The following is a 25135-nucleotide window of genomic DNA, read 5'->3' as shown; positions in this document are numbered from 1 at the left end:
GTGAAATGAAACAATTTTCACTCAGTTACCCCACAAATTATTGCTAAAATCCCATGATCAGCTTATTTATGGAGGGTCATTCTAAGAAATGCTGGTACAAAGAAAGTGTTCCTAGAATAATTCCAGGGTGGTTAAATCTGCATTTGTACTAAGAACTGAATTTCATTTCTTTACCTGTTTATTAAGGATGCAAAATTGCACACAACATGAATATTATGAGCCATCTCATTCGCCTCGGGCATCATCTACAATGAGGACACCAGTGCTGCACCCACGTAACCAGCTACCCCTGCAAACTTTACATTTACGAACTGGTAGAAGGTGGGCCGCAGGGCTTTGGTCAAACTGGTGGGCATGGAATAATGACCTGTTCGCTGGACCAGTATCTTGCAAATTTATTTGCTCATCTATATGTGGCACACTTGATTTTATTACATATAAAATGTAAAAGCAACTAATGGTTCAAGTCAATCACCCAATCAGCAACACTTATGTGTTTGTACAACAATTATAGGTTCCAGAGTTAAAAAGAAAATAACACTAGTGCCATATGGTAAACACTTCTTGCAGAATGTCTCTGTAAGAAACAGTGCAGTAGACTGCAATATTACATAAAGTATTATGAAAGTTATACCTACATATACTCACTCGAGGCTAAAAATACGCTATTTTGTTCCTTAGTGAGTGAATTGAGGCATACAAGTACATTCACCACAATTAAATACACTGGAAACGTAGTGTAAATGTAGCCTTAGATGTCCAAAGATCTAACAGTGTGGAATAAGGATAGCAGAGGTTCTAAAAGCCTCCAAGAGTGCAGATTAAAATTGTATTGTTAAGCATGCAGGTGGCGCACGTGGTTCATGGACCCACTGAGCCATGGGGTCGAGCTTACATAGGAGGAGTGGAGCTAAGTGGCTACCTTCTGTTCACTGGAGCTCCTGATGGTGTAGTCAGGCTTGGCTGCAGGTAGCTGCCAGGTACCACTCCTAGGCAGTCCCCAATACTGCAGCTGCTGCCCCAGGGGTCAGATACGTAGACACGGAAAGGATTCTCTAATGGGTTCAGGATCCAGAAAGGTTACTGACACGGAGACTCAGACAGGGCTGATTCAGAGACTGTTAGGACAGTTCGGATACATGGAATACTCGAAGAGACACACATCTATTGGGGTGCCTGTGAAGAATATGGGGGATTTAATGGCAGCTTACAATCCTCCTTCAGTATCTGTAGGTATAACAGGACACCTGGCTCAGCAGGTGGTCCAGCCTTATCAGCTAGTATCCATGCTCACACAGGATGACCACCTGTGGAACCCAGCTGTGCTACTGCTTCATTCAAACTTCCTCTAGTCAGATAGGATTTCAAAAGGAGATTTAAGGAGAATATGGAGCTATCGTATGTCCTAGCCATGCACCGAATACATTTTGGAGTAGAACCGAGGCAAGCAAAGCCATGTTTGATCTGCAAGTGTGACATAGGCCCGGCCGGTTCCGATGAAGCCATAACCGCTATCCTATGACCTTCCGTTGCGAAGTTATTATCTTTCTTAGGTTTTGGAAGGTTTAGCGACAAACTCTCAGGAGGGGGGTAAGGACCACAAAGAGAACAGAAAAGGGTTTGACCAACCAAGGTGTTAAAGGCTTGAGAAAGACCATGTGCTTTGTCCCTCTCTTTGTCATGCTTGCTGTTCACTTCTAAGGAGGAGGCATGTCGAGAAATGTGCTGGGAGGAACTGGAACCAGCTGGCACCCCATGACCCCATGCCGTCCAGCACACATGGTCGAACATGACACCAATAATTGACATTATTCATCTGCTTATACTTTTCTACTTCACCTGTATTTGCATATTTGACCATTGTCTATGTATGACCATTGTGTATATAATGTATTGTCTAGTGTACTTTTAACGGGATTAAATATATAATTTAATCTTAGGCTGCACTTTTATTTAGATCCACAAATCCACACGTCTGTGTTCTCGCTTTTAATTTCACATGTACCAGGGCTGGTTTCTGACCCTATATAATCCCATTAACAGCCCGGGCTATTATCTAAAGAGGAACTGGTGACAGTCCTACTGGGCTGGCAGCGCTCTGTTTCTCAGCCTATCTGGGTTTTGAGCGTGTGTGGTGCCATGTCAGCGACTGCGAGGCCACCTTCTCTCACTCCCCGTGCCTCCCTGGGCCCTTGTGGACAGGGGGTCTCTGTGCAAAACTGTGCCAAGCTGACCTTATGTGTCCCCAGGTTTTGTGGAACGTCATGTTGGTGCAATTCCGGTATCATTCTTCACAGTTCCTCTTAAACAAGATGCCTCCCAGCTATTAGCTGGGAGCCATCTTGCAGGTGCACACTACTGCAAAATGCCTTCCAGCCACTAGTTAGAGACATTTTCCTATGTGCCCGCTGCCACTTTAAGAGCAGGGGAGTGCAGTGCGTGCACTAGGCCCGCCACCGGGAACTGTGGCACGCGCACACAGCTGGAGACAGGGAGCACGTCGGGGACAACGCTGCACGGCCGGGGAGATGAGTATGCCGGCATCCTTGCATGGAGGGGTAAGGGGAACCATGCAGGGGTGCCAGCAATAGCGTTACAGGTATTCCGGTTTTAACTATGTTACACACGTCTCAGTATTCCTGGCTCTGCTTTCTTCACCTTAGTCCGCTGCCCTTTTGTTGTGCTCCACATCGGGTTTTGCAGGTTGCCCAGTGTGGCTCAGTGACATCATCTCCCTAATCTTATTTAACCTTCGTGTTCAAAGTGAGACTCTAGACTTCTGTTTGGTGTACTTCACCTTCTGTGCACACTGTGCTTTAACTTGCTTCCATCTGAGCTGGGTTCCATTTCATCTGTTCTGTTGCTCCTGAGAGTCCTGTGTTACCTGGTTTTCACTTCCCAGGTGCCTTCCTGCTTGCTGCACCAATTCTGGGGTCCGTTTGGCCACCCATACCTGAGGTAAGCCTAGCAAGTTAGTTATCACCTGTATGGCAATCAGTGGGGGTTGTACCAATTTAGCAGTATTCTGGTAATCACTTATCCACAAGAACAGTAGACTTGTGATCCCCACTTGAATCTAGTCATCAAGCATGAGTGATCTTTGTCCCAGTTAAACAAGGGGGCACCAAGTCTCATCACTTGGACGGACCCCACCAGTCTAATAGTTATCATTTTTCCTGGAATACCCCTTAATCTGTGGCTCTCAAGCTTTTGGGCAAATACCGCAGTCATCATTTTCTTAAAGTCTTTGCGTAACATAACATGCACTAAGCTGCAAATTTGTAGATGTAGGGTGGCAAGAATAAGGTTAATGTTAACAGGCATTCTACTTATATATGAGCCTTACCTTTTTTCTCTCCATGTTGAAGCCATCTTTGATCAGCTCCTCGGACACAAGTTTACCCTTTAAATGTTTCATAGAATCCTGCTGTTCCTGCAGTAATTCTTCTGCTTTATACGACTTGGCCGCAGCCTCCTGATACAGATCCAGTTGTTTCTCTACTTGTTTATTGAGTTTAACAATCTTCTGCTGCAGATCTTCACATGTCTAAGTGTATAAAAGATCACAGCTTAGATATTGCTACACACTACACAAATCATGACACTAAATGAGTTCTGGCGCCATAATTTATTCCTTATCTTTAATATGTCCCATCTTCTACTGTCTGTAGATTATTAAGAAGAGAAGTAACACATAATCTATAACCAGACTACACAGGGTTTGTTTGTAGTCTGTCACCATGGAGACATGAGCTGTATACCTAAAACAATGATATCTCTAGTCAAGACTATTTGTAAAGTCGCCTCATTTTTTTACGTAGGTGGTCGGAAACAAAAAAAAGCTATATTTCTCTCCTTCATCTCCGTTACAAAAAACTTTTGCAATCTCTCCTCTAAAATTTAGCATTTCAAGATTTTGTCCTAATTGATCCTCTCCATCTGCATTAATCCTTGTACCGCAATCACTCCAGGATTGGTTAATAACTTTGCCATCACCCCCAAGATGCCCATTTGGCATTTGGCTAGAGATAATTTCTACAACCCCTGAGCCACCATTTGGACAGGGATTTTTTTAAGCACCCCTAGAACCTACATTTGTTCAAGGATTTTTTGTACCACCCCTGAGCCCACATTTGGCAAGAGATCTTTTCTACTACAACAACTGAGCCCCCTCACATGCATCTGGCCAGGGAATTTTTTTATAACTCCTGGATTCCCCATTTGACCAAGGATCTTTGCCATCGCCACTGATCCCCCTATTTGCATAAATCATTAGTACAAGCAAATATAAGAAATATATCTTAACTGCATAAATAGTAAGAAAATCGCCCCTGATCCCCCTATTTGCATAAATCATTAGTACAAGCAAATATAAGAAATATATCTTAACTGCATAAATAGTAAGAAACTAAAAAATGATAGTGTTGGCCCCCTTAAAATAGTCTGGGGAAATGGTGGATGAGGATGAGTAAAAAGCCAATATGCTAAATGAATTTTTTCAACAGTATTTAAACAAGAAAATACCCAGACAAACAACATGATCAGTGATAACAAAAATTCTCCATTAAATGTCACCTGCTTAACCCAGCAGGAAGTAGGGCGGCGTCTTAAAATCACTATAGTTGACAAATCCCCGGGCCCGGATGGGATACACCCCTGAGTATTGCAGGAATTAAGAACAGTCATAGATAGATGATTATTTTTAATCTTTAAAGATTCCATAATAATAGGGTCTGTACGACAGGACTGGTGTATAGAAAATTTGTTGCCAATATTCAAAAAGGGGACAAAAACTGAACTTCGGAATTATAGGCCAGTAAGCTTAACTCTACTGTGGGTAAAATCCTGGAGGGTTTTCTAAGAGATGCTATACTGGAATATCTGAAGAAGAATAACCTCATTACCCAATATCAACATGGGTTTACGAGGGACCGTTCCTGTCAAACTAATCTGATAAGCTTCTATGAAGAGGTAAGTTCCCGACTAGTGTATATGGACTTTTCAAAAGCTTTTGATACGGTGCCACACAAAAGGTGGATACATAAAATGAGAGCAATGGGGATAGGGGAAAATATGCGTAAGTGGGTTAAGAACTGTCTCAGGGATAGGAAGCAAAGGCTGAAGCACACTTGGACTGGGTCACAGTAAAGAGTGGGGTACTACAGGGGTCTGTATTGGGCCCGTTTCTTTTTAACATATTTATTAATGACCTTGTGGGGGCATACAGAGTAGAATTTCAATATTTGCAGATGACACTAAACTAAACTCTGCAGGGTAATCAATACAGAGGAGGACAATTTTACCATATATTACAGGTCGATTTATGTAAACTAGAAGCTTGGGCTGATTAATGGCAAATGAGCTTTAATGGGGATAAATTTGAGGTCATGCACTTGGGCAGAGGAAATGAGATGTATAATTATGTGCTTAATTGTAATACACTGGGCAAAACTGTCACTGAAAAAGACCTGGGTGTATGGGTGAACGACAAACTCACATTTAGTGGCCAGTGTCAGGCAGCTGCTGCAGAGGCAAATAAAAAAATGGGATACATTTAAAGAGGCATAGATGCTCATGAAGAGAACATAATTTTACCTCTTGCGTGACAGTGACCGGCATTGTTGTAAAAAGCCAGTATGTGTCACAGAGGAGAAGGTCCTCTGCGCTGTAAGCCGGAAATGTTGCTCTGGGACCTGTAGTTCTACGAGCCTTGTTTTTGTTTATAAAGTGGGGCTTACAGGGTTAGCTGGAGAGCTGGGTGGAATTGGCTAACCACACACACCTCCTACCTATGGGGGTGGTTTCAGCTACAAAATGTGACTACAGTTTGGTCACATGATCTGTGTTGTAAGGTCCTGAAGAAGGACAGGTCTCTGTGTTGGAAGGTCCTGCGAGTTGACCGGATTCCTGAAGAGCACATGGTGAGGCCATGTACCTGGGTGGTCTCTGTGTTGGAAGATCCTGCAAGTGGACCAGGTTCCTGAAGAGCACATGGTGAGGCCTTGGACCTGGAAGGTCTCTGTGTTGGAATGTCCAGCGAGTGGACCATATTCCTGAAGAGAACAGAGTGAGACCATGTACTTGCAGAGCCTTTGTCAGCTAACTGTGGTGGGGAAGCTACCGTGCTTCTGAGGGTCTGGACAGTCGGGTTTGGCCTGTGGTACAATTCATCATCCGGGACAGTGATCCCAGTTAGGCAGCTTCCCCAGAAGCTTGGACTGACAAGAGGTCAGCATGTGGAGCGGAGCTCCAAGAAGGTAACCTAGAGTATGGGGGACTCTGTCCACTGACAAGGGTCAGTTAATGAACTGTGCAGGCACCCACGGTTACTGGACGAAGTGAGGTCCAGCATGTTTAGAGACTGCAATCTAATATTGTGTGGCATGGAGTAAAACTGTGAAAGAGACAATGGCACGGCGTGTGGTCACCCACAGTATCTGGACAAAGAGCAGTCCGGCGTGTTTAGTGACTGCGACTTAAAGCTGTGTACTATGAAGTGCTTAGGTCTGTGATGTGTAGCATGGCCGACGGTGGTTTATGTTGAGTCTAAATAAACCGCATGGACTGTTTCACTATTTAAGCGAGAAAATGATCCTGTGTGCATTAATTCCGTTGCCAAGCGAGTGTCCCCCAACACGTTCAGTAAGCGCTATCTTACACTCTATACAAGTCACTAGTGCGACCACACTTAGAATACTGTGTACAGTTTAGGTCTCCGGTGTATAAGAAAGACATAGCTGAATTAGAGCGGGTGTATAGAAGAGCGACCAAGGTTATTAGAGCACTGAGGGGTCTGCAATTCCAAGACAGGTTATTACACTTGGGGTTATTTAGTTTGGAAAAATTAAGGCTTAGGGGTGATCTTATTACAACGTATAAATATATGAGTGGACAGTACAAAGACCTTTCTAATGATCTTTTCATTCTTAGACCAGAGACGGGGACAGACGCAGATTCTTTACTGTAAGAGCAGTGAGACTATGGAACTCTCTGCCGTATGATGTTGTAATGAGTGAGTCACTACTAAAATTTAAGAAGGGTCTGGATGCCTTTCTTGAAAAATATATTATTACTGGTTATATATACTAGATTCCTTGATAGGGCAATGATCCGGGGAACTAGTATGATTGCCGTATGTGGAGTCGGGAAGGAGTTTTTTTCCCCAATGTGGAGCTTAGTGTTTGCCACGTGGGGTTTTTTTTGCTTTCCTCTGGAGCAGCATGTTAGGCTATGGGTTGAACTAGATGGACTTAAAGATTTAAAGTCTTCTTTCAACCTTACAAACTATGTTACTATGTTATCAGAAAAATATGCTTCTTTCCTCACTTGTTCTCCTTATTCTGCCTCCCAAATTCATAATTTAAGATGAAAAACGTCAAAAATCCATTCTACTCAAGAAAAGAGAGACTGCCAGGGCACTAAGGTGTCAGATTACAGCTGAATTTTAAAATCACTGGTGAGAGGGAAATGTAGGAGTGAGAAACAGAGTAAAACAGACAAGCAGAGAGACACACAAATTTGCTCCTCTGGTTATGTAGTAAGTGTTGTATCTCACCCCAGTGCTGGATTCATAGTTACACTGCTCAGTATGGCTGTATAATGTCCTCCATGCTGTTGCCACTTCTGAACATGTGTTACATAGAGACAGAAGAGCAGGTGATCCTCATGTATTAGTTTGCTGTGTTTAGGTGACATCATAGCAGCTAGTCTCCAACCAATGGTTTAGAGACAACAGAGAATTAGAGATAGAGATTTCAGAGGGGGAAAGTGTTGAAAAATACAGGAAATGATATTTGTAGCTGCTCTCTGCTCTTGCAAACAGACATGAATCCTGAAAAGGAGACCTTTGTGGTAGGGTATATGAAAATGGGTTTTCTAAATCAGACAACTCCTTTAAGATTCACTGGAGCAAAGAAAATTAAAAAAGAAATAATTAAAAGTTTAGCAAATTTGTCCACACTGTTATATAGAAGTCATACAGATAAAGACCCTTTATGCTGAAGCCTATGTTTCTCTAGTCAGTGCTCTTTAGGTTATTAGTATGATATATTACTACAGACTTGTGAATATTACTCACAGATCTCCAAGTTTGTTCCCCACTGCAGAGGTTTTGGATTCTCTCCTTTACAGCTTCCTCTGTCCTAGGCACAGTTGTAAATCCATTACTAAGGATTGTAGCCAGCTGACTTATGAAGCTTTGGTGCAGGCTGTGAGATGCTTTTGTCTCGTAATCTGAGGAACGCAGAGTCCTCTCCAGATCATTTATTTTCTTCTCCTTTTCCATCAGCTCCTGATGAAAACTGCCCCATTCTTTATGGTTCTCCTTCAGTTTCTCTTGTAGAATTTCTTTTTCTCGCTCGATATTCTTCCTGGACAGAACAGCGTCATCTCTCTCCTATAAATGGAAAATGAACACCATTATATGAAAATAATGCTTGACGTATGATAGTCTTTTATATTTATCTTACTTTATGTATAATAAGACACTGTACATGAAAGCTTTACTGTTATGAATGGGTCACCGAGGAGAAAAAAACAAAACAAGCTAAGCCACAGAAAACCAGAGAAGTTGGTAACTATGCAGATTGCAGATCCCTAATCTTACCACAAAACTAGCAGTAGCCGTGGAGCGTGCCTACAATGTTCCTAGACGCCTCGTCACGGCCGGAGAACTACATAAGCCTAAAGCAAGAAAAAGGAAAACTAACTGCCCCAGAGCAGACCCCAAAGGAATAGATAGCCCCCACACATGTATTGACGGTGAAACAAGATGAAGGCACAAACACAGGCAGGAAAATAGGCTGAGCAAATGATGGGGCCCAAACTAACTAGACAGGAAAGGAAAGGCAAGTAACTGTCTGCAACCTGCAAAAAACCCTACAAAAATAATGTCCAACACTTCTGATAGTAAAATTAACCCTGAAGTCACTAGACTTCTCCCACTATATCAGCACTCTGGAATACTGAGACAGAGCAAAAAGAGACTGAACTAGTAAGGGACAAAAAGCCAATTGGCAAAATATTGATAAATAAGAGTGGAAATTCAGCTCAGCCCCCAGCCGGGGCTGGCAGACCACACAAAAAACTGAATAGACCAACAAAATCAAGTGTGAACATTAGCAGAAAAACTTAGCTTTAGATGACTGGAACAGAGCTGAAAACCAAGAGCTGACAAGCCAGAAGGAATCACCAGCAACTGAATAGGGCGTCGGCTGTCTTAAAACCAATCTGAGAATCCTGAGATCAAATCGTCATCCTCATTATCAGGTGGCAGATCTCCACCGATCAAACCAGCTGCACCACCTCCCGAACCAGAGAATGAACTCACAACAGTACCCCCCTTGAGGAGGGGTCACCGAACCCTCATCCACGCCACGAGGCCGATCAGGATGGGCCCGGTGAAAAGCACAAACCAATCTATTGGCATGAATATCAAAGGCAGAGACCCAAAAATTATCCTCCTGACCATAACCCTTCCATTTGACAAAATACTGGAGTCTCCATCTAACCAAACGAGAATCCAATATTTTCTCTACCTGATATTCCACATTGCCTTTGACTAACACAGGTTCAGGAGGTGCTGCCATAGGAACCACTGGCTCAACAAACCTCTTCAACAGAGATTTGTAAAATACGTTATGGATCTTGAACGTAACTGGAAGAGCCAATCGAAACGAAACAGGATTAAGAATTTCCAAAATCTTATAAGGACCAATAAATCTTGGCTTAAATTTAGGAGATGCAACCTTCATAGGAATATTCTTAGATAACAACCACCCACTTTAAACCGGGGACCAATGGTCCTATGCCGGTTGGAAAATCGCTGGGCCTTTTCCTGAGAGAGTGACAACTTATCCACCACTTGGTCCCATATCTGCTGCATTCTCTTAACCACAGTGTCCACACCTGGGCAGGACGAAGATTCCACTTGCCCTGAAGAGAATCGAGGATGAAACCCAAAATTACAGAAAAAGGGTGACATCAAAGTGGCAGAACTAGCTCTATTAATAGTTCAGTGCGAATTCGGCCAAGGGCAAAAATGAGACCCAATCATCCTGATCAGCAGATATAAAACATCTCAAATAAGACTCCAAGGTCTGGTTTGTTCTCTCAGTCTGTCCATTGGTCTGGGGATGGAACGCGGAGGAAAAGGATAACTGAATTCTCAGATTGGAAAAAAAGGCTTTCCAGAATCTGGAAACAAACTGGACTACTCTGTCGGACACAATGTTCTCAGGAATCCCATGTAACCGAACCACCTGTTGTAAAAACAAGGGCACCAACTCAGCGGAAGATGGCAACTTTGGGAGTGGTACAAGATGGACCAACTTCGAAAATCTATCACAAATCACCCAGATAACAGTCATTCTCTGAGAGACAGGAAGATCAGAAATAAAATCCATTGAGATATGGGTCCATGGCCTCTTGGGCACCGGCAAGGGCATCAGCAACCCACTAGAACGAGAACAGGGTTTAGACCGAGAACAAGTCCCACAGGACTGTACAAAATTCCTGACGTCACGAGATAAGGCAAGCCACCAAAAGGACCGACTCACCAAATCTCTGGTACCAAAAATACCTGGATGACCAGCCAATGCGGAGCAATGAATTTCAGACATCACTCTCTTTCTCCACTGGTCAGGAACATACAATTTTCCCATAGGGCAACGCTCAGGTTTATCCTCCTGAAATTCCTCCAAGGCGCGTCTCAAATCGGGCGAAAAGGCAGAAAGAACCACCCCCTCACCTAGGATAGTAGTAGGCTCAGTCACACCAAGAGAATCGGCAAAGAAACTCCTAGAAAGGGCGTCTGCCTTAACATTCTTAGTGCCCGGAAGAAAAGAGACCACAAAATTAAAACGCGTGAAAAAGAAGGCCCATCTAGCCTGTCTAGGATTCAAGCATTTGGCCGACTCCAGATAAATCAAATTCTTGTGATCGGTGAGGACCACAACTTGATGTCTAGCTCCCTCCAACCAATATCTCCACTCCTCAAAAGCCCACTTCATGGCCAACAATTCCCGATTCCCCACGTCATAGTTGCGTTCAGATGGGGAGAACTTTCGAGAAAAGGAGGCACAGGGATTCATCTTAGAAGTCACAGGGTCTTTTTGGGACAAAACAGCTCCTGCACCAATCTCAGAAGCATCTACCTCCACCTGAAATGGAAGTAAGACATCAGGTTGCCGTAAAACTGGAGCTGAAGTAAATCTCTGCTTAAGCTCCTGAAATGCTGAGATAGCCTCAGGAGACCAATTCAGCACATCAGTGCCGTTCTTGGTCAGATGAGTCAGTGGTTTGACAATACCAGAAAAATTACCTATAAATTTACGATAGAAATTAGCAAAACCCAAAAACTTCTGGAGGGCCTTCAAAGAAGTAGGCTGAACCGAATCATAAATGGCCTGTACCTTGGCCGGGTCCATTTCAATAGTCGATGGAGATAAGATAAATCCCAAAAATGAAATCCTCTGTATACCAAAGAGGCATTTCGATCCCTTAACAAACAGGGAATTCTCCCTCAAAATCCGGAACACAGTCCGGAAGTGTTCCACATGAGAATCCCAATCACTAGAAAAGATCAAAATATCATCCAGATAGATGATCAAAAACTTATCCACAAAGTCACAGAAAATATCGTTCATAAAGGACTGGAAGACAGAAGGAGCATTAGTGAGCCCAAAAGGCATCACCAGGTACTCAAAATGTCCCTTTGGAGAATTAAACGCCGTCTTCCATTCATCCCCGTGCTTGATGCGAATAAGATTATACGCCTCCCTGAGGTCAAGCTTAGTAAACCAGCAGGCACTCTTAACTCTGGAGAATAAATCAGACATCAGAGGTAACGGGGTACTGATATTTAACCGTCATCTTGTTAAGGAAACGATAATCAATACACGGTCTTAATGAACCATCTTTCTTGGCCACAAAAAAACCCAGCACCTAAAGGTGACGAGGATGGTCTAATATGACCCTTCTCCAATGACTCCTTAATATAGGATAGCATAACATCATGTTCGGGTACTGATAAGTTGAAAAGCCGACCCTTGGGAAATTTACACCCAGGCATCAACTCAATTGCACAGTCATAACTCCTATGAGGAGGCAAAGACACAGACTTGCTCTCACTAAATACATCAGAAAAATCGGCTAGATAATCAGGAATATCATGAGACTGAGGAGAGGTGGAGAAAACAGGAGCGTCCCTAAGAACACACTGACAACCCCAACTCACCACAGACCCAGATTTCCAATCCAAAACTGGATTATGAGTTTGCAACCAAGGAAAACCCAGAACAATAGTATCATGCACATTATGCAGCACCAAAAATTTACAATTTTCTTGGTGGTCTGGGGCAACCCGCATCGTCTCCTGGGTCCAAAACTGAGGTTTATTCTCCGCCAAAGGAGTAGCATCAATACCCCTCAAAGGAATAGGCGTCCGCAGAGGCGTCATGGAAAAACCATAACGTTTAGCAAAGTCCAAATCCATCAGATTCAATGCTGCTCCTGAATCCACAAAAGCCTTCGTGGAAAACGTGGATAAGGAGCAGATCAGAGTAATTGCCAAAAGAAAATTAGGTTGTATACTGCCCACAGCAAATGTGTGTGCAAAACGTTTCTCTCGTTTTGGACAGACAGAAATAGTATGAGAGATGTCTCCACAGGAAAAACACAGCTTATTACGCCTTCTAAACTCCTGACGTTGTGCCCTAGACAAAACTCTATCACATTGCATAGGAATCAGACATTTGTCCAAAAGGTGGCAGCTCCTCTCGTGTAGTTTTACGTTCACGTAAACGCCGATCAATTTGAATGGCTAATGACATAGAATCGTCAAGACCAGAGGGAACAGGAAATCCCACCACAGTATCTTTTACGGTTTCTGACAAACCCTTCTGAAAGAGAGCTGCCAAGGCACTATCATTCCATGTAGTAAGGACAGCCCACTTTCGGAATTTTTGACAGTATAACTCTGCAAAATCCTGACCCTGGTTCAATGCCAATAGGGCTTTCTCAGCTTGATCAATAGCATTAGGTTTATCATACAACAACCCCAAGGCTTGAAAAAATGCATCCACATTAGTCAGAATAGGATCTTAAGGTGTCAAAGAAAACGCCCAATCCTGGGGATCACCGCACAGCAAAGAGATGACAATTTTAACCTGCTGCGCAGAGCTCCCTGATGAATTAGGCTTCAAGGCAAGAAATAATTTACAATTATTCTTAAAATTCAAAAATTTAGACCGATCCCCAAAAAACACATCAGGGATCTTTGGTTCAGCAGCATGTGAATGAGCGAGATAGGCGGAAATTCCCCGCACTTCAGCAGTGAGCTGCTCCACACGATCAGACAATTGCTTAATCTCCATTAAGAAAAAAAAGAAAAAAATCCTCCTACGGCCCCAGAGAAAAAGAGGAAAAAATATACATATCAAAAAAAAAAAATTCTGACACCTTTTTTTTTTCACAATTCTTTCCTGCTTTTGAGTACCCTAGAATGGCTGGTGATTCTGTTATGAATGGGTCACCGAGGAGAAAAAAAACAAAACAAGCTAAGCCACAGAAAACCAGAGAAGATGGTAACTATGCAGATTGCAGATCCCTGATCTTACCACACAACTAGCAGTAGCCGTGGAGCGTGCCTACGATGTTCAGACGCCTCATCACGGCCGGAGGACTACATAAGCCTAAAGCAAGAAAAGGGAAAACTAACTGCCCCAGAGCAAACCCCAAAGGAATAGATAGCCCCCACACATGTATTGACGGTGAAACAAGATGAAGGCACAAACACAGGCAAGAAAATAGGCTGAGCAAATGATGGGGCCCAAACTAACTAGACAGGAAAGGACAGGCAAGTCACTGTCTGCAACCTGCAAAAAACCCTACAAAAATAATGTCCAACACTTCTGATAGCAAAATTAACCCTGAAGTCACTAGACTTCTCCCACTATATCAGCACTCTGGAATATTCTGAGACAGAGCAAAAAGAGACTGAACTAGTAAGGGACAAAAAGCCAATTGGCAAAATATTGATAAATAAGAGTGGAAATTCAGCTCAGCCCCCAGCCGGGGCTGGCAGACCACACAAAAAACTGAATAGACCAACAAAATCAAGTGTGAACATTAGCAGACAAACTTAGCTTTAGATGACTGGAGCAGAGCTGAAAACCAAGAGCTGACAAGCCAGAAGGAATCACCAGCAACTGAATAGGGCGTCGGCTGCCCTAAATCCAATCTGAGAATCTTGAGATCCAATCGTCATCCTCATTATCAGGTGGCAGATCTCCACCGATCAAACCAGCCGCACCACCTCCCGAACCAGAGAATGAACTCACAACATTTACTACAGAAATATGAAATAAGGGATAGAGATTTTTGTATCTTGCTCCTCTGTCACATGCTCCAAAAATTTGAATGAGTACCTTGTGAAAAATTCCCTGAGCTCCCCTGATTCTGGTGCTTTTTTTCCAATTTACAATGCGTTGCTCTATTGCAGAGATATTCACATTGGTTTCTTCTGAAGTTCAGTATGTGAAGTATCTGCTTGCAGTTCAACTGGGCGATTCTTCAGAGTCTTCTCTAGAGGCGTGGGCTTTCACCCCTCCCTCCGAGATGCTACCAATCCCAGCTCAGCAGTGTTTAAGACTGATAGACTACTAGATCAGCTGCTGACTTCTCTGGGAGGGAGCCGTGAAAGCCCACGCCTCTAGAGAAGACTCTGAATAAATGCCCAGTTGGACTTCAAGCCAAGATTTCACATACAGTACTCCAAAAGCAACAAATGTAAATATCTCTGCAATGGAGTGATGCAGCACAGAACAGAAAATAACAGCAGAATCAGTAAAACTCAGATTTTCACAAGCTATTTAGCTCAGCATTTTGAGCAAGTGACAGGTCTTAAGGAGTTATTCCTAAGGCTACTTTCACACTTGCATTTTTTTGCAGCGCATTTTTCCCGCAAAAAAACGCATGGAAAAAACGCATACAAACGCATACAATTGCTGTGTTTTTTTCAAGCATTTTTATGCGCATGCATGAAAAAAACGCAGGGTTTTCATGCGTCTGTATGCATTTTTAGTGCGTTTTTACCGCGTTTGCGTTTTTTTCCAACATTAGTTGGCCTCACCAAAATAATCAAGATAGGGTTAGGATTAACAATAACCCAAACCATGACTTTACTAACCCTAACCCTTAACCAAACCATACTAACCCTAACCCTTAACGAAACCCTACTAACCCTAACCCTAACCCTAAACCCTAAATAACCCTAAACCCTAGCCCTTAACCAAACCATACTAACCCTAACCCAAACCCTAACCCTAACCCTAAACCCCCTTAACTAACCCTAACTCTAACCCAAAACCCTAATTTCCATTGTCTAACCAATGGTCAACAAAAAAACGCATGCGCAAAAAAACGCATACATGAGAATGCCCATGCGCACATATGCGCACCCATAGACTTACAATGGGTGTCTTGCTGTAAAAAAACGCATTGCGCGCACATGCGTTTTTTGGAGGCAAGTCGGACGCCCAAAAAATGCAACAGGATGCATTTTGTGCGCCCGAGCGCACACCACAAAAAACCGCATGCGCGTAAAAACGCATACAAACGCATGTGTATGCGCACATCCCATGCAAAATATAGGGAAAAAAAGCAAATGCATTTTTAGCGCTAAAATACAGCGCAAAAAAAACGCAAGTGTGAAACCAGCCTAAGATAGCAAATTAGCCTCAATCCTGAGAATAGGGGATAACTTACTTATTGCTAGTAGTTAAAATGATTGGAAATGGGCTTTGAAATCTGAGAACTGTGCTCTGTAGAGAATAGTTGTGAATGAAGAGGAGGTGTGCCTGCTTGACTTCTGTTCCATTCATTGTCTATGGGACTGCCGGAGAAAACCAAGTCCAACATTCATCTATATAAATCTATATGTATGTTATGTCCCCAACCCCTCCAAAAAATTGCACATTTCTTTTTAACCAGTGTATACCACAGAACTTCTCTTTTGGAGCAGCCTTGTCTTGATCGGCCAGCATTTGAGAATAAAAAGCAATCGTCCACAGAGAAATTCTGTGGTATACACCCAGTTGAAGGGTGCATTTGCACCATTATTACTGGGGGGGGGACATACTTTCATATTTTTGGAATAGAGGGACACAGAAGAAAAGCAGTAATTGGAGGAGGTATTTTGTTTCAATTTAAAAAATACAGTGACTGTTCTCTTTAAAGCACTAGGTTCTGGGTTTTGAGCCAAAAGTAACATCTGTATTAAGTCTGCATGTTTTCCCTCTTTCTAGGAGATACCCAGTCCTCCCAGACTTCAAAAACACACTAATAGAGACTAAATGTGTGAGCCCCAATTGTCAATAATCTATGCAAGCGATGGTAATCTTAGCACATTGCTGTGGAATATATTAGTACCAGATAAACTAATAAAATTAAATTTATCTCTACGATTCTTTTGACTAATGTCATAACATATCTCTACTAGCTCTAAAATTCTGATGTGATAAAATATATAATTTTGGCAGCATATGGGCACCACTAGGGGGCGCTAACTGAATATGTTGGGAGCCGTATAAATCTGAATGCAATAATTTCTAACTATTGGTCACTGCAGATACAGCAGCTGCTTTGACAGTCTATTAATGGGACAGGTTAAGTTTTGGGCCATGTCCACATTAGACCCTAAAACAGTTGAATGTCTTGCCTTTCTGGTAGGTGTGTCAAAAGTAAAGTTTCTAAAAAAATAAAAAAAAGACCCCGAAAAGTTTATCTACCATCAATTATTTTTTACTAGATATCAAGTAACAGATACAAAGCAAATCTCAGTGTCTGACCTAACTCCTGACAATGCAGGTCACAAGTGTCGTTCTAGCTACAAAGCATAAGACATGACATGAAAAGTGACCTGATAAAATGTAGAAGAAACAATCAGATTGATGAATTATCTCTGACAACCACAGCGGACTTTGTAAGGTGCAGTCTTGGGTTATATAGACCCTCAGTGTCATTCATCACAAAAATAAAGACGGAGCTTCAAGCCCTGTATGTTCAATAGTTGTTGTGACTATCGTTCTCATGGGTCTTTAAGGGGATAAACACTTGTGTCCTATCTCACCCTCTTCAGAGATTGCAGCTCAGCAGGAAAACCAGCCACGGCCATTTTATGTTTTTCCGTCTCTGCAACCAGTTTTACAATGGTATCCCGACTGGCTTTGGACTCGACTTGTTGGCTTGCCAACGAATCTTCAAGACTTGTAATTCTAGATTTGTGCAGTTTATGTTCTTTTATCAATTTTTCCACCTAGAATTAAACAAATTAATTATCAAGAGGGTTTTTTTAATTCAAGTTGATGGCCAATTATTAGGCAAGGCCATCAGTGCTTAATCGGTTGTGGTCACTTGAATGGGAATGAATTACAGTACGAGGAATAGACACATACAGTGACGAGCAAAATGGTAACAATGTTTTGAACTTTTGACTTTCAGGTTCCATATCTCACCATCCACTACTGCTTCCACCATGAAGCTACCATCATTTTATAGACAATCTTCTTGACTAGCTTATACATAAATTTGACTTGCAACTATTTAGCATATGATTAGTTATGCAGATTCTTATCATGTCACTTAATTGTTACTGTTTTCTCCTGCTGGTGGAAGTATCTTTTTCTTCCTGTATACTACAAATTGCAACCTGTTCTTACATTCCTTAATAGCTCTGTGTGTTATTAGACTGATTCCCAAGCGAAAGGTCACTGGTTGTAATCAAGGAGAAGAAAAGAAGAGAGAAACAGCATCATCCCTCTCATCGATAGCGGTCTCTCGGCCAAGAAAATTGCCAGACTGCCTTATGTGAGTGCCATGACGGTCGGAAGAAAATGAAATGAAGTCCATCCATTCAAAAGCCAAGAGGCGGACATCCTGGCAAAATATCAGAGTCAACAAGTTGGCTCATCATAAGGTCTATCAGATTTGGCGCGACAAACATGCAGTGGAGGTGGATTGTATGCTTTGTAAAAGTGAGATCACAGACATCCATGCAAGTACCGTACAACGCACGTTACACAAGTCTGGAATGGTGGCCCAAAAAAAGGTGACAAAACCTCAACTTCAAAATCATCATAAGAAGCGTCGGCTCGAGTTTGCAAAAAAGTTCAAAAAGTGGACAGTAGAAGATTGGAAATGGTTGATTTCGAGCTATCTGGAAGAAACAAGGAAAAAAGGGGCTAACAAATCAAGAAATTGAAGGAACTGTCAAGTTCAGTGGAGGAAGCCTGATGATACGGGGTTGTTTCACAACCAAACATGTTGGATACTTGACTCTGATCTCCCCTTCAAACCACATATCCAAGCCCTCTCCACTTCATGTCGACTCCAACTCAAAAATATTTCCCGGATGCGCATATTTCTTAAACAAGAGTCTGAAAAAACACTAGTGCATGGCCTCATCAATCCCACCTCGAATACTGCAACCTCCTGCTTTGTGGTCTCCCCACTAAAGGGGGCTTCACACATAGCGATATCGCTAGCAATATCGCTAAAGCGACACTGATTTTGTGACGCAGCAGCGATATTGCTAGCGATATCGCTACATGTGATACTTACCTCCGACCGGCTCCCCCGCTGGCTATTGCTGATCGCGCGAGATCGGCCTGGTCCATTTCTCGTCGTCGGCTTCCTGCTGGCGCCGACGAGTGAGCCATGGACGCAGGCGGAAGACGGACACCCTCGCCACGTCTGAAAGGTAAGTACGACCGCCGACCGCTGCTGCATCGCTAGTGAGATCTGCCTGTTAGACAGCTCACTAGCGACCATTTAGCGGTGCACCAGCGATCCTGACCGGGTCGTATCGTGGTCGGGATCGCTGGTGCATCGCTAAATGTAAAGGGGCCTTAACACCCTTGCACGCCACCAATCTGCCCAAATAATCCACCTATCCCCCCGCTATTCCCTGGACTCTCCTCTCTGTCAATCCCTTCACTGGCCCCCCATTGCCCCAAGACTCTAGTTCAAAACACTAACCAGGGCGTACAAAGCCATCGGCAACCTGTCTCCTCCATACATCTGTGATCTAATCTCCTGGTATTTACCTGCACGCAACCTCTGATCCTCACAAGATCTCCTTCTCTACTCCCCTCTTATTTTCTCTTTCCACAATCGCATACAAGATTTCTCCCATGCATCCCACCTACTCTGTAACTCTGTACTCCAACATATCAGACTCTCGCCTACTGTGAAAACCTTCAAAAGGAAATTGCAGACCTACCTCTTCCTACAAGAGTACAACCTGCAATAACCCTTGTTGCACCAAACCGCTGCATGTCCAGCTCTACCCTCACTTACTGTATCCTCACCCATCCCTTGTAGACTGTGAGCCCGCGAGCAGGATCCTTTCTCCTCCTGTACCAGTCGGTGACTCGTTTTGTTCAAGATTATTGTATTTATTTTTATTATGTATACACCTTTTCACATGTAAAGTGCCACGGCATAAATGGCGTTATAATAATAAATAATAATAATATGTGAGTATCGTACAAGACTGATTATTTTGTACATTCAAGTACTATGGGTATGAAAAGGACAACATAGTGGCAGGACAACGACTGGAAGCATACGTCGAGATTGATGAAGAAATGGTTCAATGACAATGAAGTAGAGGTGCTGGATTGGCCCTCACAGTCCCCAGACATCAACCTAATCAATCACTTGTGGGTAGAGTTGAAGAAAAAGCTGAATACATACCCAAGTGAGTCAAATGCACCAACTTTAGGAACGTGTAGAAGAGAACTGGGATCAGATTTTCAGAAATCTAGTCTTTTAGCCAACTTGGCATGGCCCTCAAAAAAAGACACCCAAAAAGAGTTGATGACTACACCCACTTGGCTAAAAATACAAGATTTATATACATTGAAGATGTGGCCATATCTCAGGAACAGAGAGGAGCAGGAACAAAAGAAAAACAATGCCACATTCAGGAGAATTACATCATTTACACCAGGTAAATAATTACATATTTATGGCAAATGAAAGGTCCTCTTTAAGGTATATTATCAGGAAGCCCCTTTAAGAAAACACACACAAATGTTACTTGACCTTCTAGGACTAATGTAGCCATTGACTTATTGCAACTGATCCAATCAATCAATCACTATTAACTTTTAATTAAATACTTGCACACATCTAAATGAATTAAGGCTCTCAATTGGTCCACATATAACCCTACACAGAGAAATCATGCAGTTGGATGACAACAAAATAAACAAAAAAAAAAAAAACAAAATAAAAATTGAAAACAAACAACAACACCGTTTGTTCAATACTATCCCGCCCTGGACCAGCCAAAACTATATACGGTATCCAGATGCAAAAATGACTGCAATGGAAATAGTGACATAATTAAAAAAAAATAGCACTTTGTGCTATGAAAAAAGAGAATACAGAAAAATATGGAAAACAAACAGACACTTTTTTTAAATCACCAAACAAGTAGGAAATACTAATATGAAAATTGCATAAAACAAAAGTCCCATGTATGTGCGAGAAAAAGAAACAAACAAATTATTTAAATAGATTTATAAGAAAAAAGTTTCAAAGGCTAATGTGCTAAAAAACAACAACATAACTCAGCTTTACAATTGTGTTCACAACATTCCATAGTAAAATTGATTCAAAGATAAGAAACTTTATGAATATTTTTATACTCTTCTTGTACCAGTTTTTAAGTAACATGGCATATCTGTGTATTTGTGTGTGTACCTATAAAAAAATCAGACTCTAACACTGTTATCATTGATATTGTATCACTGGAGCGCAGATAACAGACAGAGATGTTACGTGTCTGACATCATAAAGAAGTCATATTGTGGTCTATTTCCAAGTGCAACCAGGAGAGTTTTAATTTAATAATTATTGGAGTCGTTTCAGCTCTGTGGTAGCCTCTTAGATATGCACAGTGTAATAAGATGACCGCTGGACGATAGGTGTCATCGCGGTTATTAGCTGCGGTGATGTGAGCTCGGAAGTATGCTCCAGCACGTATTGTGCTGAGAGGGTTATTTGGCCATTCCAGAGTCGGGTTTTACGAGCGGTCATAAGAGATGGGTGGGAATGACCGCTTACATATCCCAACCCCAGGGGGCGTGGTTTGGCTAACAAAATGGAGGCCAATCGCCTAATTCAGTGTCTGGAGCTGGAGATGCGTGGATCTCCTGTATGTTGGTCTCTGTTAAAGAACCAGACACTATCCTGAGCAGGCGGACCCGCTGTATTGTATGGACTTGTTATTTTATGTTTTCACTTTGTGCCAGAAATGTCTGTACTTTTGTTTTGCTTTGTTTTGTTTTGAGCGGTTTATGCAGTTTAAATAAACTTGCCTGGACATTTTAGCAATACCGCTTCCTGTGCCTATCTCAACTGCAGCCGAGTATGGATCCCTAAAACAGGCTCAAGATTTTTACATCAAAACAGAATAAAGTTTACTACTGCTCCAATATGAAAACAGTCTTTTTTTCAGCACAAATGAATAACAGTCCTTCCTCTCGGTGCTCACCGACTTGTTAGTGAAGGTATTTCTTAGTCACTGTCATAGACTGTCCACCATTATCAATCTTTTCTCCAGCTCCAACACAACCCACACACTGAGTTGAGCTAAATTAACTGCCTTTTATTAGACTTGTAAAATCTTGATTATGGGAGTGACCTTTCCCACCTAGGCACTTTTGGTGATGCCTAAATCCAGACCAAAATGCAGTAAAAAATAAAATCATTTCAGTAACCTTTTGTTACTGGTGCACTTTCTCCCGGGACCTACATCACCTACAACCACCTTTTTGACCCATACCTGCCATCCAGGACATTACCTCCTGCTTTCTTACATTATTTAAAACTATTTTAATTTTTAAGCTCTGTGCAGGGATTGTAATAAAAAAATTCTGCAACATTACTCCTCCTTCTCCTAGTCGCAGGAGACATTGCTCCCAACCCTGGCCCCCATGTTATAGAAAGTCAAACCTCCCAAATGCTACACTCAGAAACCCCTCTAATCTTATTACTATTCCCTGCATGCCATCTGTCTCTCTTAATTGTGCCCTTTGGAATTCTCGCTCAGTGTGTAATAAACTCTCCTTCATCCATGACTTCCTCCTTTCTAATTCTCTTAACCTCCTGGCTCTTACTGAAACCTGGATCCAGCAGTCAGACACTACCGCTGCTGCTGCTCTTTCATATGGGGGATTATACTTCTCTCATAACCCAAGATCAGACAAAAGAGCAGGTGGAGGCGTTGGTCTGCTCCTATCACCAAAATGTACCTTTCAGGTTATCCCTCAAGTATCCTCACTAATCTTCCCTTCTTTTGAGGTTCATGCTGTCAGACTTTGCACCCCCTTCTCCATGCGAGTGGCGTTAGTGTATCGTCCCCACGGCCCCTCCCATCAGTTCCTGGTTCATTTTGCCACTTGGCTTCCACATTTTCTCTCCTGTGACATCCCTACCCTCATCATGGGCGATTTCAACATCCCCATTGCTCTTCCCCTCTCCCCGTCTGCTACTCACCTTTTATCTCTAACCTCCTCGTTTGGCCTTTCGCAGCTTACTAATTCTCCAAGGCATGAAGACGGAAACTCCCTTGATTTGGTCTTCTCTCGGCTTTGTGCAGTGGATGATTTCACAAACTCCCCTCTCCCGCTCTCTGATCACAACCTTCTTTCATTCTCTATCAAGAACTGCCAGGCCGCTCAGGTCACCCCCACTGTCCATACTTATAGAAACATACAGGCCATGAAGACCCAGAAACTTACGATGAACTTGCAGTCTTCATTGGCCCCTATCTCCTCCCTCTCATATCCTGATTCTGCACTGACGCATTACAATGAAACACTTCAAACTGCCCTGGATGATTTTGCACCTCCTATACATAGAACAACACGACAAAGACAGCGACAACCCTGGCACACCCTGCAAACACGTTTCCTGCAGCGGTGCTCCAGGTGTGCTGAACGTCTATGGAGAAAATCCAATCTACATGAAGATTTCATCCATTATAAGTTCATGCTTAGAACATACAACACTGCCCTTCACTTCTCTAAACAAACCTATTTCAACACCCTCATCACCTCACTGTCCAATAACCCGAAACGTCTCTTTGACACTTTTCATTCCCTGCTCAACCCAAGAGTGCAGGCCCCAACCACAGAGCTTCGAGCTGACGATCTGGCCAATTACTTCAAAGAAAAAATTGATCATATCCGACAGGAAATTATCTCCCAATCATCTCATACCATGCACTGTCCTCCCTCCCCCACTGCATCTAGCTCACTCTCTGAGTTTGAACCAGTCACAGAAGAAGAAGTAAGCAGGCTCCTTGCCCAACCACTTGCACCAGTGACCCATTTCCGTCACATCTGCTCTAGTCCCTTTCCCCTGCTGTCACCCCTCACCTAACTAAAATATTTAACCTCTCTCTCTCTTCTGGTATCTTTCCCACCTTATTTAAGCATGCCATCATACATCCACTACTTAAAAAACCATCCCTCGACCAAAACTGTGCCGCTAACTATAGACCTGTCTCTAATCTTCCTTTCATCTCTAAACTCCTGGAATGCCTGGTCCACTCCTGTTTGATCCGCTATCTCTCTGATAACTCTCTTCTTTACCCTCTCCAATCCGGTTTCCGCTCTCTACACTCTACTGAAACTGCCCTCACTAAAGTCTCTAATGATCTACTAACAGCTAAATCTAACGGTCACAACTCCATGCTAATTCTCTTGGATCTCTCTGCAGCATTCGACACGGTGGATCATCAGCTCCTCCTCACTATGCTCCGCTCCATCGGCATCAAGGACACCGTTCTCTCCTGGTTTTCCTCCTATCTCTCTGACCGCTTATTTACTGTATCTTTTGCTGGCTCCTCCTCCTCTCATCTTCCCCTTACTATTGGGGTTCCTCAAGGATCGGTTCTAGGCCCCCTCCTCTTCTCCTTGTACACTGCCCCTATTGGTAAAACAATCAGTAGATTTGGTTTCCAGTACCATCTCTATGCTGATGACACCCAATTATACGCTTCTTCTCCTGACATCACGCCAGCCTTTCTAGAAAACACCGGCGATTGTCTAAACGCTGTGTCTAACATCATGTCCTCACTATATCTGAAACTGAACCTGTCAAAGACTGAACTTCTTGTGTTTCCTCCCTCAACTAATGCACCTATACCCGACACTGCCATTTCCGTGTGTGGTTCCACTATTACTCCCCAGCAACAGGCCCGCTGTCTTGGGGTCATACTTGACTCCGAGCTTTCATTCACCCCCCACATCCGATCACTGGCTCGCTCTTGTTATCTGCATCTCAAAAACATTTCTAGAATTCGACCTTTTCTTACCTTTGACTCTGCAAAAATTCTTACTGTTTCTCTTATTCATTCTCGTCTGGACTACTGTAACTCTCTTCTAATCGGTCTCCTTCTTACCAAACTTTCCCCCCTCCAATCTGTCTTGAATGCTGCAGTCAGGATCATATTCCTCGCCAATCGTTACACCGATGCCTAGACCTTGTGCCAGTCCTTACACTGGCTACCCATCCACTCCAGAATCCAGTACAAACTTATTGCCCTCACCCACAAAGCACTCCATGGCTCAGCACCACCCTACATCTCCTCCCTTGTTTCAGTCTACCACCCTACCCGTGCCCTCCGTTCTGCTGATGACCTGAAGTTAGCATCCTCGATAATCAGAACCTCCTACTCCCGTCTCCAAGACTATACACGTGCTGCGCCAATTCTTTGGAATGCACTTCCCAGGTCAATACGAGTAGTCCCCAATCCCTACAATTTTAAGCGTGCCCTGAAAACTCATTTATTCAGACTAGCCTACCGCGTCAACACATTAACCTAACTATCCCTGTGTGGCACAGTCAAAAGTTTTACCATAACCAGGTTCCCCGTATCATGTTCCCACATGCTTTATGCATCTATTAGCCCTCTGTGTCCGTACTGTTACACACTTAACAGTATGGCTGGTCCAAACAATCAGGGCAATTGTTACCACCCACCTTTCGTGTCTCCCCTTTTTCCCTCATAGATTGTAAGCTTGCGAGCAGGGCCCTCATTCCTCTTGGTATCTGTTAT

At 42.9% G+C, this 25135-nt stretch overlaps 1 protein-coding gene across 2 annotated transcripts in view; it reads right to left on the bottom strand.

Annotated features, from left to right (window-relative positions):
• LOC141085415 (coiled-coil domain-containing protein 170-like) overlaps positions 1 to 25135 on the bottom strand; it is a 169015-nt gene that overhangs the window by 61038 nt on the left and 82842 nt on the right. For both annotated transcript variants that reach the window (XM_073570770.1, XM_073570777.1), the window contains 3 exons: positions 17129 to 17314; positions 8078 to 8395; positions 3347 to 3547 (listed from right to left, as the gene is read on the bottom strand). In XM_073570770.1, coding sequence (XP_073426871.1) covers positions 3347 to 3547; positions 8078 to 8395; positions 17129 to 17314 — 705 coding nt within the window. The remainder of the gene's footprint in view (positions 1 to 3346; positions 3548 to 8077; positions 8396 to 17128; positions 17315 to 25135) is intronic.

This window comes from Dendrobates tinctorius, unplaced genomic scaffold (genome assembly GCF_039654945.1).
Source record: "Dendrobates tinctorius isolate UK_male_01 unplaced genomic scaffold, ASM3965494v1 ptg000006l, whole genome shotgun sequence".
Lineage (NCBI taxonomy): Eukaryota > Metazoa > Chordata > Amphibia > Anura > Dendrobatidae > Dendrobates > Dendrobates tinctorius.
This window is presented reverse-complemented; position numbering and strand designations above follow the sequence as displayed.